The sequence below is a fragment of the Suncus etruscus genome, chromosome 5, assembly GCF_024139225.1.
Source record: "Suncus etruscus isolate mSunEtr1 chromosome 5, mSunEtr1.pri.cur, whole genome shotgun sequence".
NCBI lineage: Eukaryota > Metazoa > Chordata > Mammalia > Eulipotyphla > Soricidae > Suncus > Suncus etruscus.
The window spans coordinates 49894331-49913503 of record NC_064852.1 but is presented as its reverse complement, the minus strand read 5'-3'; the positions used below and the strand labels follow the sequence as shown (position 1 = coordinate 49913503).

General features: G+C 38.4%; 1 protein-coding gene and 1 non-coding gene across 2 annotated transcripts in view; one reads left to right on the top strand and one right to left on the bottom strand.

The window, feature by feature from the left end:
* Positions 1-19173, top strand: part of STAM2 (signal transducing adaptor molecule 2) — a 90541-nt gene that overhangs the window by 53159 nt on the left and 18209 nt on the right. Inside the window, exons 8-11 of the mRNA XM_049773004.1 lie at positions 4328-4422; positions 11611-11693; positions 12513-12600; positions 14430-14484. Coding sequence (XP_049628961.1) covers positions 4328-4422; positions 11611-11693; positions 12513-12600; positions 14430-14484 — 321 coding nt within the window. The remainder of the gene's footprint in view (positions 1-4327; positions 4423-11610; positions 11694-12512; positions 12601-14429; positions 14485-19173) is intronic.
* LOC126010473 (U6 spliceosomal RNA) lies at positions 1423-1529 on the bottom strand. Its single transcript, XR_007496501.1, has one exon. It is a non-coding gene; the product is annotated as a U6 spliceosomal RNA (small nuclear RNA).

Genomic DNA, 19173 nt, shown 5'->3' with positions numbered 1-19173 from the left:
AGCTCTGCCCTTCATCTAGTCAGGGGTCCTCAAACTTTTTAAACAGGGGGCCAGTTCACTGTCCCTCAGACCATTGGAGGGTCTGACTATAGTAAAAACAAAATTTATGAATGAATTCTTATGCACACTGCATATATCTTATTTTGCAATGAAGAAACAAAACAGATACAAATACAATATCTGGCCCGCGGGCCATAGTTTGAGGACCACTGATTCTAGTTTATCTTCATAGGTACTTCTGTGGTTCTCATAAAAAATGTTGCTAAGTTCTAATGAAGCCAATATATCTATCTCACAAGGTTCTGTTTTAATACGAACATTCCTTTAGTTAAGCTTTCCTTTGTAAAATGGAACCTGGCTTTAACGTATGTGTGTAACCGAGCTGACATTTCATTCTGTGTTACACATCAGCAGATGCAATGTCTTTGAACTTTCAGTATAGAATTTAGTAGTTTCTGGTTTTAATAATTTGGATAATAGGTAACTTTATATCTTTGGTACTTAAAGTCATATGATTTTTCAGAATCACAAGTAAATTCATCCTTAAAATTTATCTTTAGGATTGAGGTATAATCCCCAGCGCCACATAAACAAAAATAAATCATCATTAATAACGCCTTTTCAATAAGTAAATATCTGGAAAGGATTAGACAAAATCCTTCTTTCTGAATTTTATGATTGTCCTTATAGAAAACCCAAGAAACTAATGGACGAACTATTATAACTATTGATAAGAGGTTATTGAGATTGTTGAATACAGGTTCAAAATACAGTAATATAATTAACAATAGTTATTTAGAAATGTAATTTTTAAAGGCCTCATTATCAATAGTAATAAAGATTATCTCAAAACTAATATCAGGCTGGAATGTAATACAGTGTAATACTGTAATACAGTGTGTAAGACAATCTCCAGAATCCCGTATGGTCCCTGAGCACTGCCAAGAGTGATTCTTGAGTGCAGATTCAAGAGTAACCCCTAAGTATTGCTGGTGTGGCTGAACATACCCTGCTGAAATACCACTAATACTACCACAAAAAATAAAACAAAGACAACCCAATCTATAAGGCATTACCAAAAAGTATAATGTTCTTTTAAATTATATAAAGGAAAGAAATATATAAATGGAGAAATACCATATTCATGATAAAGAAACCTTGGGAAATAAATATTTAATTTGATTTAATTAATGCATAAACCCAGTGCTTTTTTTCTTTTCTTTTTTTTTTTTTCTTTTTGGACCAGTGCTTAGGAGTGATTTCCAGCTCTGCACTCAGGGGTCATTCCTGGTGATGTGCAGGAGACCATAGGGATGTGGGGATCAAACCCAAGTTGTCTGCATGTAAGACAGTTGCCTTTTCCACTGTGCTATAGCTCCTACCCAACTCAGTCCATTTCTTTATTTCTTTTTTTTTAAGTGTAAAAATATGGAACGCTTCATGAATTTGCGTGTCATCCTTGCGCAGGCGCCATGCTAATCTTCTCTGTATTGTTCCAATTTTAGTATATGTGCTGCCGAAGCGAGCACACTCAGTCCATTTCTAATTGCATTCTTTCTTTTGTTTTGTTTGTTTTTTGGGTCACACCCTGGCTCTGTGCTCAGAAATCACTCCTGGTAGACACTGGGGACTATATTCCCATATAGTTGGGAATCAAACTGGGGTCCGTCCTTGATTGACCATGTGCAAGGCAAACTCCCTACCACTGTGCTATTGCTCCAGTCTCTCTAATTGCATTTCTGAGGATTTTTTTCCATGAGGCCATACTATACCACAAAGTGCTCAGGAGCTATTTCTACTCTATGCTCAAGGGTTCCTCATGGTAGCTCTCAGGTTTGACTGTGTAAGGCATTTAAGGCATCTTAAATCCTGTACTCCTTTCCCAAAGAAAAAAATAACTTTCTTTTTAACCAAAAGATCTAAGATCTTTACATTGTAGTATTATGGAAATTAGGAGGCCTATAACAGAGGGAATGTACACTCCCAAGTATTGTGACATATTAACAAGCTGAAGTAAATTAATATAGACCCAGAAAATGCTTTTAAACAGGTAGCAGCTTGTTATTTGGAAGATAAGCCATCATAAATTAATAGGAAAAGATAATGTACAGAGCTAGAGTGTTATTTCAAGAGATAAGGCACTTTCCTTGCTTACAGCTGACCCAAGTTCAGTCTCTAGCACTGAATTTGATCCCCTACGCCCTGCTAGGAATGATCCCTAAGTGCAAAGCCAGGGATACCTTGAGCACAACTTCACACTTTCTTTAACCCGCTACTGTCTCTGATTAATAGATTTTTTTTTTTTGTGGTTTTTGGGTCACACCCGGCAGTGCTCAGGGGTTACTCCTGGCTCCATGCTCAGAAATTGCTCCTGGCAGGCACGGGGGACCATATGGGACGCTGGGATTCGAACCGATGACCTCTTGCATGAAAGGCAAACGCCTTACCTCCATGCTATCTCTCCAGCCCCAATAGATTTTTTTTTAAAGCTGTAAAGCAGAAAGGCAAGATTGCTGAATATGATTACTTGATTGGGGGGGGGCATGTATGTGTAAGTCATAGAATAGAACAAACCATAAATATACACTAAAATACAAGTCATAACATCCAGTCTGTTAGTACAGTTTTAAGACAGTTTGCACGCAACTAACCCCTGTTGTATATCTAGTACCACATCCTCCCTAAGTACCATAGGAGTGACCCCAAGCATAGAACTAACAGTAGCCTCCAACACTACAATCTGTGACTAGCCCCTAAAGTCCCCCAATTAGGTAAAATAAAATTTGAAAATTTGATTTTTAAAAAAGCAAGTGAACATCCAAGAGTAGAACAGAAAAAAGTATCTATATAGATATATAATGAAATATCATTTCATTATAAAAAGCAAATGACTCTGGAAAATACCAAGTAGGTATTTGCAGAGTATAGAAAACAGTGACTATATAGAATATAAAAAGAGATCCTATAGTTTTATGTAAAAAGCAAGTAACCCAGTAGAAACAGAAAAATAGATACCAACATGAGTAAGCATTTTATAGAAGAGGTACTTGGAACGGCCAGCAGTCTCATGAGTGCTTGGGAAATGCAAATGAGTGCAGCAGTGTGATATGATTTCTCTTGATAATCATGTTGCTTGGATAATTAACAGAGGGAACATGGCTCTCTCACTTGCTACTAAGGGAAAGAGGATGATAAATTGCTATCTCTGCTTTAGGGAACATTTGGCATTGTAACAAGTTTAAAAATACATTGGCAGGAAGGTTACCACACAAATTTTATGCCACTTTTTATGGCTTGGCCAGATAGATGCGGAATTGTTCATAAAGAGGGGACTTGAGTGTTGTATGTTTGAAGTCCAGGATCAAAAATGAATAATTGCTTATTGGTTTTATATTTAATGTGAGTGACTTCTTTGTGCTTTTCTATATCTTTTATTAAATTTAGGAACTATTATTGCTTTGGGTTTTTTTTTTTTCTTGTGTAGTACCCTCTGCTGCAGTATTCCAAACTTCAAGGGATGAACCTGGCAGGGTAGGGAGATGATAACAATACCATGAATGTTCAATCCATGTTCAATCCATGGCCATGCTTATGTGCCAACTTTTGATCTAGTTATATGAATCAAGAACTCATTTTTTGCTTTTAGTTTGGGCCACACTCCACAGTGTTCATGACTTCCTCCTGGCTCTGTGCTCAGGGATCTCGCCTGGTGGTGCTCTGGAGACCATATGAGGTGACAGGGATCAATTTATATATATATACATATAATTTTATTTTATTTAAAGAGAATGCATTACATAGTTGACCATAATACATTTGTTTTCAGATAAGGGAGAGCAAACTTATCAAAAAAAAAAAAAAAGAATAGAAAGGAAAATAAAAAAGAAAGAAAGTTTTAAGAAAGAAAACAAAGTAAAAACGAAAAAATATAGTAGTAAGCACATTTATGAAAAGTAGTGGTCATTAATACAAAGGTAGAAGCTTGTTAGCTGTCCATCCTGTTAAATTGGTGTATTCCTATAAGGATGATAGCATCAAACAAATGAAGTTGTCCAGAAATTTAAAGCATAATTACTGATACTGCAGCTTTGAGAGGCATGTTCTCAGCTGCCAGACTTCTTGGAAGAAGGAAGATTGGGGGGAGGGGGTATCCCTGTACTCATTCCAGATTGTTGGCACAGAGGGGACAACACCAAAACAAGTACATATATTTTTAATGTTGCAAAAGAGCTTATTTCCTAGGTATGCTAAATTTAAAGTTTATTCCTGTGGACATTGAGATACTGAAATATAGAGGAGCAACTCACAATTTTGCACTGTGTTTCAGCGATGCCAATTGGTGGAAAGGAGAAAACCACAGAGGAATAGGACTTTTCCCATCTAATTTTGTAACAACCAATTTAAACACAGAGTCCGAGGCAGGTAAGTCAAATCTTAGGGAACATAAAGCTACTAATTGTATTGTACTTGATTTTTTGTAATTCAATTTAAAGTATAAACTTGATTGACTTTGGATTCTTATTTAAGTGATTTATTAACTGTTTAACCTAATTTTTTAGAAACCTTTTTAGAAATATTGATAACTATGTTGAAACTTTTTTAGAAACATTGATAACCATGTTAAATACATGAATTATTTTCTTATTATATCTTAAATTCTTTGATAAATAGCTTGTGAACTATGACATTCAGTCTAATTTTGTAGCATAAGTGTTAGCTTCTTTCTTTTCGTACAAAGAATGTTGGTTTTATTTGTGTGAGTGCTTGTGGGGAGACATCATTGACAAGAGCTGAGTGTGATTACATGGGTTAGAAGTACTGTTCAACTTTAGACTTATTCTTACCTTGATTTGGTCCTAAGGAATTTGAAACGAGTATTATTAAGGCTAGACTCCTAGTTTGATCATCTAGTTTCAGGTTTACAGGTTCTCAGGTGCTCTGGGGCCATGCTGAGAGAGCCACCATTTTATCACATTATCACTATCACAGAGAGGATGTGGGAACTCATCTGAGATCTCATGAAATCATGAATTCGTGAGTAACTCATGCTGTAGATCTAAAGGAAATTGGCTCACAATGTTTGAACACTTATTTATCAAACATGCAGCTCCATCTTCTGCATGCACAGTTTTATAGGGTCCTCAGAACTCTGAGATGCATTTATTTAAACCTCCTTTTACTGATAAGCAAATTGATGTTGAGGGGTTATATAGCCAGTAGATGAGAGAACCAAGATTTTGAGTTAGATTAGGAAGTCAGTGAGCCCTAGAATGTTCTTCTACTTACCCACTGGGGGGGCATAGTTGTGCTACTCTACTCCTTACCAGTTGTGTAGAGAAAATTTGAAAGCCTTCTACATTATGTATATGTATCTTTGTATGGGAAGAGTGAGCATTCACATAAAATTAAATTAAGAGAGATGGATACATTTGAATACCAAATACTTTGCCATTATTTATAGTTTTATTCTATGTTGAATAAAAATATTCTTATTTGTTTTTATTTTCTACATAGGGTTTGACTCTATGTAGATAGGAGATTTGTGGATTCCATTGTTGTAGGGACCATACCTGTGGTGAGTGGGCCCAGTTACTCAGTTACTGCTGGTGCTCCATGGCCACCAGTTCTTAGTACTTGGGGAACATTGCAATTTGGGAATTGACCCTGGAGTATCATATGTATAAGGCATGTACTTTGCCACTTGAGGTGCATTAATGTCTTATTTTCATTAGCTTGTAAAGATCATTCACAGAAGATCCTATATAGTGGTTTCTCCGGAATAGGGGCTGGAGAGTTTGATTGGCATGTTTTTTTGGTTCTTTTTTGGGTCATACCCAGCAGCGCTCAGGGGTTACTCCTGGCTCCATGCTTAGAAATCGCTCCTGGCAGGCTCGGGGGACCATATGGAATGCCAGGATTTGAACCACCGTCCTTCTGCATCTAAGGCAAATGCCTTACTGCTGTGCTGTCTCTCCGGCACCCGAGTGGCAGTTTTGAATATTCAAATTATTGTGTATTTCCATGTGTTTTAATGTGTTCTACTGAGCTCTGCTCCTTTATAAGTTTGCCTGATACTTGAAGAAAGACTAAATTAAAACTTTCTTTGCTTAGGATTCCTGGGCAGTTCATTGGCAGAAGCCTCTAGCTTGTAAATCTGAGCTTTATGATACCCTTAGTTCAGAGTTGTGCTCGTAGACCTGAATGTGTGCTCCCACAGATTCTTCTGCTTGGATCCTGTGTCACAGCAGAGTGCACTTCTGTGCTCTGCAGGGGATGCACAATCTCTGAAATTAGTCCCTGTCATCATAATAGCAATTTGGGGAAAGAAGGGAAGTTAGAAAAGTCTTTCTTTGTTGTATATATCCTTTTCTCTTTTAAAATTAAAGTAAATTTTTAGGGGGTGCCTCCCAGTAGGTGCTCAGAGGGCCCAGGGAAGTAATCTGTGATTCTCACCTGAATCAACTGACCCAGATGATTGAATGGTGTTGCAGTAATAGGAGTGGCTAACAACCCCAGCATTGCTCAGATCTACCAGGACACTCAACAGAGTCAGGGGCTTTGAAAGCAATGTTTTTTTTTTTTTTTTTTGCCACACCCGGCGTGCTCAGGGGTTACTCCTGGCTGTCTGCTCAGAAATAGCTCCTGGCAGGCATGGGGGACCATATGGGACACCGGGATTTGAACCAACCACCTTTGGTCCTGGATCGGCTGCTTGCAAGGCTGTGCTATCTCTCCGGGCCCTGAAAGCAGTGTTAAAGGGACATGTGGTGCTAGGGATTGAACTGGATAGGGCATACCTATGATATAAATTTTTTATTGTCCAGCTTTTATTCTTTTTGTTTGTTTGTTTTTGGGTCACACCTGGCAGTGCTCAGGGGTTACTCCTGGCTTTGTGCTCAGAAATTGATTCTGGCAGGCACGGGACAATATGGGATGCCGAGATTGGAACTACCATCTGACCTGGATTGGCGATGTGCAAGGCAAATGTCTTATATCTGTGCTATCTCTATGGTCCCATCAGGGCTTATTCTTTTTTTTTTTTTTTTTTTTGAGATTTTACTTGGTTTTATTTATTTTATCTTTAATGGAAAATATAATATTTTTATCAGTGGGTGTGTTTCAATTTTTAATTATGTGAACAATGATGGAAAGAGGACAAGGTAAAGTTACAGTGGAAGGACAATAACCCAAAAACAGAGTTCTCAGAAGAAATCCCCCTGCTGACACCCCAATTTTAAACGTACAATCAAAGAATGGTAAAACAGAAACCATGTACAGTTACTTTGTCCCCTAAGACCCTAGATTGCAGTACATTATAAATTTTCCTAGAGGCACACAAAGCAGTCTAAAGCCATAAAATTTATGTAACTCCTTAAACTTGAAGACATAGTGGTTTTTTTACATTTCCATGGACTTGCATATTAGTTCAAGTCAGCCTCAAAAGCTTAAGTGTTTTATTTTTAAAGGTTTAGAGTCAAAGGAGCACAGTAAAAACGGTGTTAGAGTGGCAATTATCGTTTGCATAGGCCCACCAAAGTATGGGGGACATGGAAAGGAAAAACCTTGGCCTAAATACAAAGAAACCCTACCCCTGAAATTTCCTGACATAAGACCAATTCTCGGCTCCAGACAAACTAGTTTTTCCAGTCCAGGTCATTGTCTGTAGTGCCAATACAGTTTTATTTTTCACACAGTCTCTGTTGTTGGTATCATGTTTCTGTATTAAAGATCCTGGAATCTGTATATCCTACATTGAAGTCAGGATGGTGCGGAGCGTCGTCTAATTTCAACTCACAATTAAAGGGCAATGCAGAAAGCCCTGTCCAGTACACAGGTCGTTGTTGTTTAAATCTTCTCAATGTTAAGGGAAGACTCTCGAGTAAATCGTTGTCAGTGCAGCAGTAGGGTCTTCCCTGGTAGAGGATTGCTTCCAGGTGATGTCATAGACAACTTTGGATGTTTCATAGATGGCTTCCCTGGTTCAGGGGTGAATGGAGAATGTCCAAACTTCTGAGGCCTGTGCCAGGTCATCATGTCAATGTTCAGGGTGTAAGGTTCCATTGCACCACAAGATTTGTGTGTTCCTATCTCTATTAGATAAGAACTTATTTGTATGTATAGTATTTTCCATTTTAATGTGCCTGTGCAAACAAGGAATAATGCCATGTGGCATTATCAGCGCATAAGGGGGTCGCAAGAACAAGTCCAACAATCCCCATGACCTGGTTCAAACATAAGCATTAAACTGAGGGACTCTTTACCAAAATTCCTTATTGAACAGTTCACAAAGAGAAAAAAAGATAAAAAGTGGGGAAAATAAACAATCTAACTTAAGACAGTGGACAAAATTGTCACCATTTAAGGGAATGTTCAGTAATAGTTACAGCGGTTGAGGGAATATATCTACAATATTCAAAGGAGATAGGCATGTCCCTTTTATATCATTAGAAATAGTTGGGAGGAGGGTGCTGAATCCTGGACACGACTTTGGTTTGTGATTTAGCCTTCTGGAGTCTGCAAAATGACTCCCTGCAGTTCCATATTGGGAAATGCATTTGAGTGGGAACTAATTAGAAACCTAGTATGGTAGCAAACACAGTTACAAAATGAAAGAAGGAAGAGGCCAAGAGGTCACTGAGAGTAAACAAGTAGGAAAAGAGTACTTGTCTCTTCCCAGCCTGAGAGTTCATCCTCTCATTTTTAGTTTGAATATATTTGGTATGCCCCTGCGCGGTTTTTGAAATGAAGACCAATGGGAAAAAAATTACCAGTGAATGTCCCGACTTACACCAGTGCTGCATCGGCCCGCCCTCCTCCCCATGTGTCCCCCCCCTTAGTGTAGGGAGAGAAAGGGGGAAAGCCTGAGGATCACTATAGAGTCCACCTGGGCCGGCAACCAGGGAAGGCCTGGAGAAAGGGGAGAAGTAGGGGAACGACTGGAGGCCTGCCAAGCTTCCCAGCACCCCCCCCCAAGCTAGGAAGAATGCCTCCGGCATGGGGTGTCCCCTAACCCCATACCTGGGAAGAGCTGGCTTCCAGGATCAAGGAACTGGAAGCCAGATATCTTCCCGGCCCCTCCCCATGCTCCTCCCCCCTAGAGTAAGGGGGGGCAAGCCTGAGGACCCCTAAAAGAGTCCACTTGGAACCCACTTCAGGCCACCTGGGCTGGCACCCAGGAAAGGCCTAGAGTTCCAGGGGGAAATAGGGGAACAGGGCTTATTCTTAATTTCTGTATACAAGGATCATTCCAAGAATGCTTTTGGGGTTCATTATTTGTCGCACATAGGATCAAATTGGGTTCTACCACATGCAAGGCAAACACACTAACCCTTGTATACTATCTTTCTAGCCATTTTATTACCCAAAAACCAAAAAAAAAGTTTATTACCATTTTTAATAAAATTTGCCCCTTTTGGCAGTGCATAACTGGTAGGCCAAACACCCAACAGTGCTCAAGGTTTCCTCCTGGTTCTGTTCAGGAATTCAGTAATTACATATGGTTCCAGAAATCAAACCAGGGTTAGCTGTATGCAAGGCAACACCATAACCCCGATATTATCTCTTCAGCCCCCAAACTTGCTTATTAAATTATAGTCTATTATTGTAGTACTCTAGTGAGTATTTAAATAGCTATTTGTGAATTATTTTTCAATCTTTTATGAAAGGCTTTATTTCATTTAATGGCTTGTTTTGGGGGGCAATTTTTTGGGTGCTACACCTGGTAATTCTCAGGTGATTCTCCTAACTCTGCATTCAGGAATTGCTCCTGGCAATGCTCGCCCCTATATGGGATGTTGGAGATCAAGTACAAAGTAAGAACCCTATCCAATATACTATTGCTCTGGCCCCTTATTTAATATTTTTATGTATTTTCAGAGTTAGATTGAAATCAAGTCATTATTTTTGTTATTCATTGAATAAATTTGTACTTTTATAGTTAGGTAAGAATCATAAATATATGTACATATGTACATAATATGTAATTTTTTTCTTTTTCTTTGTGGGGCCACACCCAGCTGTTCTCAGGGCTCACTTCTGGCTCTGCACTAAGCAATTACTCCTGGTGGGGCTCAGGGAACCATTTGGTGGGAATTAAACCTGGGCTGGCCACACACAAGGAAAGTGCCCTACTGACTATACTATTGGTTGGGCCCAACAGATTTAATTTTAAAATTACTTAAATTATTGCTACTGGGGGCCGGGCGGTGGCGCTCGAGGTAAGGTGCCTGCCTTACCTGCGCTAGCCTAGGAGACGGACCGCGGTTCGATCCCCCGGCGTCCCATATGGTCCCCCAAGCCAGGAGCGACTTCTGAGCGCATAGCCAGGAGTAACCCCTGAGCGTCACCGGGTGTGGCCCAAAAACCAAAAAAAAAAAAAAAAAAAAAAAAAAAATTATTGCTACTTACCCTGTTGTATATTTGTTCACCCAGAAAGGTAACAATTGTTGAAAAAATGCCCATAATGATATTTTCCTTAATATTTTTTGCTTATTACACTAGAACATTTTTTCCAAAGTGGGGCCCACTGAGGATTGCTGGAATGATTGAGAGGTATATAAGTATGTGGGGTGTGATGCAAATGTGGGGAATCAGCTTTCTGTTTGTTCACTTAAAATAAACTTCCATAGGGGCTCAGTGATTTTTTTAAAGGGGCACTAAGCCAAATAAATTTGGAATTCTTACTCTAGATTATTATTTTTTGTTATTCACTGGCATATTTGTTTTTTAAACATTTTTTTATTATGGCCAAAGTGAATTACAAATCACACAGTGATATTTAAGGTACACAGTGACAATAAATGAGGGCCTTTCCACCACCAGCGTTGTCTTCCCTTCATCCCTTTTCCCAAGCATATATCCCTTATCTCCCTCTTTTATCCCCCAGAATGCTAGTGTAACTAAAAGCATATATGTTAACACTAATGTAAACCGGTTTTTTTTTTTTTTGCAGTTCCAGATATTTTTCTAGTGGTTTCTTAAAGGTTTAGAGTCAAAGGAGCACTGTAAAACAAGGTTAGAGTGGCAATTATCGATTGCATAGGCCCACCAAAGTATGGGGGTCATGGAAAGGAAAAACTTTGGCCTAAGTACAAGGAGACCCTATCCCTGATATTTCCTGACATAAGACCATTTCTAGGCTCCAGGCAAATTAGTTTGTCCAATCCAGGTCATTGTCTGTAGTGCCCATACAGTTATATTTTTCACAGTCTCTGTTGTTGGTATCATGTTTCTGTATTGAAGATCCTGGAATCTGTATATCCTACATTGAAGTCAGGATGTGTGGAGTGGCGTCTAATTTCAACTGACAATTAAAGGTCAATGCAGAAAGCCCTGTCTAGTACGCAGGTAGTTGTTGTTTAAATCTTCTCAGTGTTAAGGAAAGACTCTTTTGAGTAAATTGATGTTCACTGGCATATTTTTAATGCCTAGAACAATGCATGACAGATAGAAGGGCTAAGTAGATGCTTGTGACCTGAATGGTTATACTTAAGTAATTACTACTGCACATTGATTTTAAAACTTTTTTCCTTAAGAATAATCATTTACTATGTAATAATGATTAAAAATACCCAGTAAATGTCTGTAAATTTAACACATTGTTTCTTATAGCATCTCTGGACAAATTGAATGCCACTGATGATGCGGTGGAGGAAATGAAGAAATCTGAGCCTGAGCCTGTTTACATAGATGAAGTAAGACGTCACTTACCTTCTTCTGTGTAATAATTAAATTATTATATAATAAAACATTTTTTCTTCTCAGTGTCAGGATTAAATTTAGAACCTTCAGGGATGCAAGGCATAAAGTCTACTACTGAGCCACATTCCTGCCACTTCAAAGCTTTTTTTTAAAAATGTGTTTTTGGGGGCTGGAGTGGTGGCGTTAGAGGTAAGGTGTCTGCCTTGCAAGCGCTAGCCTAGGACGGACCACGGTTCGATCCTCTGGCGAATTCCTGGTGATCCCCCGGCATCCCATATGTTCTCCCCAGGCCAGGAGCGATTTCTGAGTGCATAGCCAGGAGTAACCCTGAGTGTCAATGGGTATGGCCCCAAAACAAAAAAACAAAACAAAAAATTTGTGTTTTGGGGGGCCAGAGTAATAATACAGAAGGTAGAGCCCTTGGTTTGCATGTAGTGAACCTGGAGTTATTTCCTAAATGCTGAGCCAGGAGTAACCCCTGAGTATTGCCAGGTACGGTCCAAAAAGCAGAATAAATAAATGCATTAAATGTGGGTTTTGTCTTGGGTCTACATTTAGCAGTGCTCAGGACTTATTCTTGGTGCTGTGCCCACGCATTACTCCTAGTGGGGCTTGGGTGACCATCTTTTGATGCTAGAGATCGAGCCCAGATTGTCTGTGTGCAAGAACCCACCCACTGTGCTATCTCACCTGTGCACCATCACCCTTAAGCCTTTTAAAATATATTTTTCTTGAAAATGCTTATAAAAGATAATTTTTATAATCATTGAAATTGAAATTCTTGTTTTTAAAGTGTCCTGTTATTTTTTTAGGATAAGATGGATAGAACCCTGCAGGTACTCCAAAGTATAGATCCAACAGATTCAAAACCAGACTCTCAAGACCTCTTGGACTTAGAAGGTACTTAGTGAATATTATGTTAGTTGATATTTAGCTACTTATAATTCTCCAATTTATTCTGTGTTTGCTTCTAGAGATTAGAAATCTCTGGCAGGAGACAGTATAATAAACTAATAAACACATTAATGGGAAGGTGAGGTATGAAAATGGTCTTTTTTTCAAGAAGGAAGTCTTTTTGGAATCTGGGAGAGAGGTGACCAGCTGGACACATGACTGGCACATATAGACCTGGGGTTCTATGAAGAACACTGGTGTAGTCTTGGAAGTTAGGCCCCAAAATTGGGCTAAATATTGCCAGAAGTAGCCACTGGGTTCCTCCTCTCAAAACAAAAAAAAAAGAAGGAAGTCTTTTTATTTCTGTAAGTCCACTACTGAAACTGGTTAAAGAAATTTGCAGTTCTAAAACAAAAGAATTAGAAATTAAAGATTAATCTTATTAAAATGAATTTAAAATGTTAGAAATTCTCATCACTATTTTAATTCTCTAGTATCATTCAGAGGTCAAAATTTTATATCATCTCTGATGATTTTGTAACATAGTCATTTTAGTCCGCAAGAAAATTTCAAACAATTAAATGTTTTATGCCTTTTTGTAAAAAAGTTCTTTGGTGATGTTGAACATGGTCACTCTGGACAAGGAATGAAAAGGATTCTGAGAGGATGTAAGGTGATTGATTTGACATTGCAAATTATAGGGTGTGTGCTGTGCATACATAAGAGAGGGAGGTAGATAGGGAGGATGAGAGAGAGGAGAAAGAGAGAAAAGAGGAGGTCTGCCATAGGCAGGGCTCAGGAGGGAAACATTGGTGACATGGCAAGAAATGTGCACTAGAGAAAGGATGGATATTGGAACATTGTATGACTGAAATTTCATTATCAACTTTGTATACCTCATAGTGATTCAATTAAAAATGTATTTAGGGGCCAGAGTGATAGTATAACGGCAGGGTGTTTGCCTTGAATGAGGCCAACCTGGTTTGACCCCTGGCATCCCATACGGTCCCCCAAGTCTGTTAGGAGTGATTTCTGAGCAAGAGCCAGGAGTAATCCCTGAGTGCTACTAGGTGTGGCCCCCAACTCCTCCCCCCCCCAAATATATATACAGTTCTTTGGGAGAAATATCTATGTCAAAGGGCAATCTTCTTAAATCTTAGCAGGGTTTATATTTGGTTGTACACAGTGTTCAATTTCAAAGTGGTTTAAAGAAATTGAAATGTTATATGCTGCACTGTGCCTTAAGTTAACATGACTTGGTTAGTAGTTTTCTTTAAACCACTTGAATGTCTTGACACACTATCCATCACTAAAATATTAATTTTCTTTTATCAGTGTCCAGCATTTAGCTATTTTTAAGACTCTGGGATGGAACCAGAGTGATAGTACAGCAGGTAGGGCTTTAGCTTTGCACATGTCAGACCTGTGTTCGATCCCTGGCATCCCATATGGTCCCCTGAGCCTGCCACGAGTAATTTCTGAGCACAGAGCTAGGAGAGCCACCAGGTTTAGCCCCCAAAACAACAATAACAACAACAACAACAACAACAGCAAAATACCTACCAAAACAAAACAACCAAAGACTCTGGGATATCTCCAGATTCCAGTTAGCCAACTTAGTACTAGAGAACATGTCAGGATTTCTATTTTGACTTTGATTTTTGCCTTTGGTATTAATGTGATGCAGAATAGTATTAATAATAGTTTATTTCTAGCAAAAAAGAAATGTAAGTTTTGGCATACTGCATAATGATTGTCTTGTGCATAAAAAAGTTGTATATAAGTTCACTTTTTCTTCTATGTTTCAAAATTTAAAAATACTTTTATATTTACAGATATCTGCCAACAGATGGGCCCAATGATAGATGAAAAACTGGAAGAGATTGATAGGTGAGATTCTGAATGCAAGGAATAACAATATATGTTTATATTAACTTGTTTGACAGAACTTTTATGAGATTTTGTGGATTGGCACAGTATGTTAAAATTGTTTCTCAGTTTTTAAAACTCTTAGAAATGCAATAACAAGATGATACTATTGAGGCCGGCGCGGTGACGCTAGAGGTAAGGTGTCTGCCTTGCCAGCACTAGCCTAGGACGGATCGCGGTTCGATCCCCTGGCGTCTTGTATGGTCCCCCAAGCCAGGAGTGACTTCTGAGCGCATAGCCAGGAGTAACCCCTGATCGTTACCGGGTGTGGCCCAACCCCCCCCCAAAAGATGATACTATTAACTTTTGTTATTTTATTTATTTATTTATTTATTTATTTATTTATTTATTTATTTATTTTGGTTTTGGGATCACACCCGACAGCATGCAGGGGTTGCTCCTGGCAGGCTCGGGGGACCATATGGGATGCCGGGATTTGAACCACCATTCTTCTGCCTGCAAGGCAAATGCCCTACCTCCATGCTATCTATCCGGCTCCTGATATTTATTTTTTTAATGGCAATACAATAGTATACCTAGAATCCTAAACTCTCGTGCTTATGCTGCCAATTTTCTGTTTTCTTATCCTAGAATTGAGAATAATGAATAATGTAAAATAATAATAATAATAATAATGAATAATGTAAAACGAAGACTAGAGAACGGAATACAAAATGAGAACAGGGATCTTTTTTTGGTTTTTGATTTTTGGGTCACACCCAGCAGCGCTCAGGGGTTACTACTGGCTTTATGCTCAGAAGTCTCTCCTGGCAGGCTAGGGAGACCATATGGGATGCCAGGATTCAAAACACTATCTTTCAGCATGCAAGGCAAACGCCCTACCTCCATGCTATCTCTCTGGCCCTGAGGACAGAGATCTTAAGCAGTCTTATTTTATGATGTGAGGAGAAGTAATCCTTGTATTTTTTTGTTTTGATTTATTTTATTTATGGACCACACTCAGCAGTGCACAGGGGTTATTCCTGGCTCTGCTCTCAGGAATCATTCTTGGTGGTGCATGGAAGATCATATGGAATGATAGGGATTGACCTCAGGTTGGATAAAAAGCAAATTTCCAGGGGCCAGAGAGATAGCACAGCCATAGGGCTTTTGCTTGCACGTGGCTGATCCAGGACCTACAGTGGTTCAATTCCTGGCACCGCAGGGGCAATTTCTGAGTGCAGAACCAGGAGTAACCCCTGAGTATCACTGGGTATGACCCAAAAACAAAAACAATTCCCTACCTGATGAACTATTGCTCCAGGCCCAGGTTATTATAACATTGTAATAAATTGTATTTGTGGAGCTAAATGTCTATGCCCACAAGTACTTATTCTGTTTTCTTTCTTATATTTCTCAATTTTTAAAATCTTGTTTCAGTGATCCTGGTGGGCCCTGAAACCACCTCCTCATGCCCTGGCACTGAATTATCAACCCAGTTGACCAGTGCGCCCCCTGCACATCACTCAAGAGCCTCATCAAACCGTTGCTAATTTTTTTTAAATTTTTCATTATTTACCTAGTTGTGTCATTAGAATTAGAAGCATTGAAAACACAGTAAAGATTTTGAGCTTTAACTTTGTCCTCTTATCTTAATTTAGAATTTTCTGGGGGAAAAGCCATGAGTGGAAGTCAAGTAAGGCCTTTGTATTCAGTCACCATCTCATTTTAGCATCCTACCTGTTGAAGCTATGTTATTCAACACAAGGAAGAACAGAAACTGTTTACTTCTCTGCTTTTAGCAGAGAAGGGGAGTGGCAATAAGACTTTTTTTTCCGCTCAGTAAAGATAATGACTTAAAAGAAAAAATCTTTTGAGGGCTTTTGGGGGGGTCATTTGAGGTCATATCCAGAGGTACTCAGCAGTTAGTTACTTTGTCTCTAAACTCAGGAATTAATCCCAGCACTGTTCAGAGGACCATATGAGATGCCAGGGATTGAATCCGAGTTGGCTGCATGCAAGGCAAGCACCCTATCCTCTGTACTATTACTCCAGCACCATTTTTTGTTTTGTTTTCTACAAAAATCTACAGAAGTTTTCTATAAAAAAATCCCTTTACTATTAATAAAAAAAAAGATGGTAGTGTCATCATATATATTGGAGAAAGCATGTTACACATGTTCTGCTTTGAGTTTTAATATAAAAATGTTTTTAGTGAATGATCAAACTGGAAAGGTTATATTATTAAAATGGTATTGATTCAAGTGGATATATGAGTATGATGAAATTTTTTTTGGATCACATCCGGTGGTGCTCAGGGGTTACTTCTGGTCTTCCTCAGAAGCCACTCCTGGTAGAGTCGGGGGGACCATATGTGATGCCAACCAGGATTTGAACCACCATTCGTCCTGTGTTGGCCTTGTGCAAGGCAAATGCCTTACCTCTGTGCTATTGCTCCAGCCTCAAGTATGATGAATTTTATAGCCTAAAAACAGATCATATCCTTCAACCTAGCAATTTCAGGACCATACTTAATACATAAAGAGACATGCTGGGCTCAAGAGATAGCATGGAGGTTGCGCATTTGCCTTCTATGCAGAAGGATGGTGATTAGAATTCCGGCATTCCATATGATTCCCTGAACCTGCCAGGAGCGATTTCTGAGCATAGAGCCAAGAGGATCCCCTGAGCACTGCCTGGTGTGACCCAAAAACCAAAAACCAAAAAAAAAAAAAAAAAAAAAAAGAGATATGCAAAAATTCAGCTTTTAGAACATTCTTCAAGCATTATATATATGAACAAAATTGAAAATGGCAAAATGTAATTCAGTTTTATAGCATTCTTCAAGCATTTTATATATAAGAACAAAATTGAAAATAGCAAAATGTCTGTGGGTGGACTGGTTTTTAAAAAATCTGTAACCACATATTCTGCAATTCAAAGATATATACATATATATGTATATATAATTGTAAGCCCAGTATATGGTTCAAAGTACTAAAAGTACATGCTCTGTATGGCTAAGTCTAAGGTTTGAGACCCTAGTTTGATCCTTAGTACTGCATGACTACTGACACCATTAGGTTTGGTACCCTGCAACCCTTCAAAAAATTGTCTTTGAAACATGTGGATTTCATAACATAGTTTTGGTTCTTTTTAAGACAGACAATAAGACAAGGACAATTAGGACAATTAATGATAAGAATGACCATTTCTTTTTTTTTATTATTTAAAAAATTTTTTTAGTTTTCTATTTCTTTGGGATTTACTGTGAACATCTTTTTTTTTTTTGCTTTATTATTATTATTATTATTTATAAAAAAAAAAACCTTCACCAGTGCAACATTCTTATCACCAATGTCCCAAGTGTCCCTCCTCCCCACCCCCACCCCGGCCCGTGCTCTAGACAGGCTTTCTACTTCCCTCATTCATTCACATTTTGTTATGATGGTTCTCAGTGTAATTATTTCTCAATTGAACTCATCACTCTTTGTGGTGAGCTTCATGTCGTGAACGAGACCTTTCAGCCCTCCTCTCTTTTGTCTCTGAGAATTATTAAATAATTATTAATAATTATTTTTTTCAGTCAGTGAAGATAATGACTTAAAAAAAAGACTTTTGAGGGCTTTTGGGAGGGGGGTCATTTGGGGTCATATCCAGAGGTACTCAACAGTTAGTTACTCTTGTCTCTTTCCAGTTTGATCATTCACTAAGAACATTCTATATTAGAACCCAAAGCAGAACATGTATAAGTAGATACTTCATGCTTTCTCCAGTATATATGATGACACTACTATCAGATTAATAATTAAGAATTATTAAATAGAGACAAAAAGAATGACTTTTTTTTTTATGAGTTACTTCTTGAAATATTTTTTGCAGTCTCAGTTTCTGAGTAGGCCAGCTGGCATTTTTCTGCTTCATGGCCTTTCCCTGCACATGCAGCTCCTATTCTGAAAATGTCTTAACATTTAACACATCTTTTTTGTTACTTTTGCTGAACACTTAGAGAGGAATAAAATACTGTTTCTTCCCTTGAAGTGGATCATTGTCAATTTCTTTTTCTTCCTAAGCAAAAATCCTTATTGTCAGAAAAGCTTTACATATTATTTCTGTTACTATCCACAAGAAATTTTTTAACATTGACCTTATTAAGAAATGTTTTTGGGTAACTGACTTTAGAAAACATGCTTAGATTTAAACATGTTTAGATTTATTCAAAAGAGATTATTCTGAATTTAACTTTGTTCTATATAGTTCTAATCTTACTTTCTGGGGGGCTGGCGCCATAGTACAGTAGGACATTGTGAACCAGACTTTAATGCCCAGCATCCTATATGGTCTTATGAACACTGCCAGAAGTAGGTCTTGTTTTCTGAGCCAAGAGTAACCCTGAGCACCACTTGGTATGACCCCCAAAATAAACAAAAATAACAACAAAAAAGAATTTTTAAGTTCCTTAAGTTGATCTTGACTTAGTGACAAAGAGATGGTACAGAAAGGTACGGTACTGCCCTTATACAAAGTCAACCTTGGTCTGATCCCTGACAGTGACTTCCTGAGCCTTCTAGGAGTACCCTGAGCATTGTGAGATATGACCCAAAAACAAAAACAACAGCAACAAAAAAGAGGTTTTTTCCCCCCTCCTGTTTATGTTCATTGCCTGTATTTTTATGCTACTGCTCTCACTGTCTTGCTGATCTGACTTAG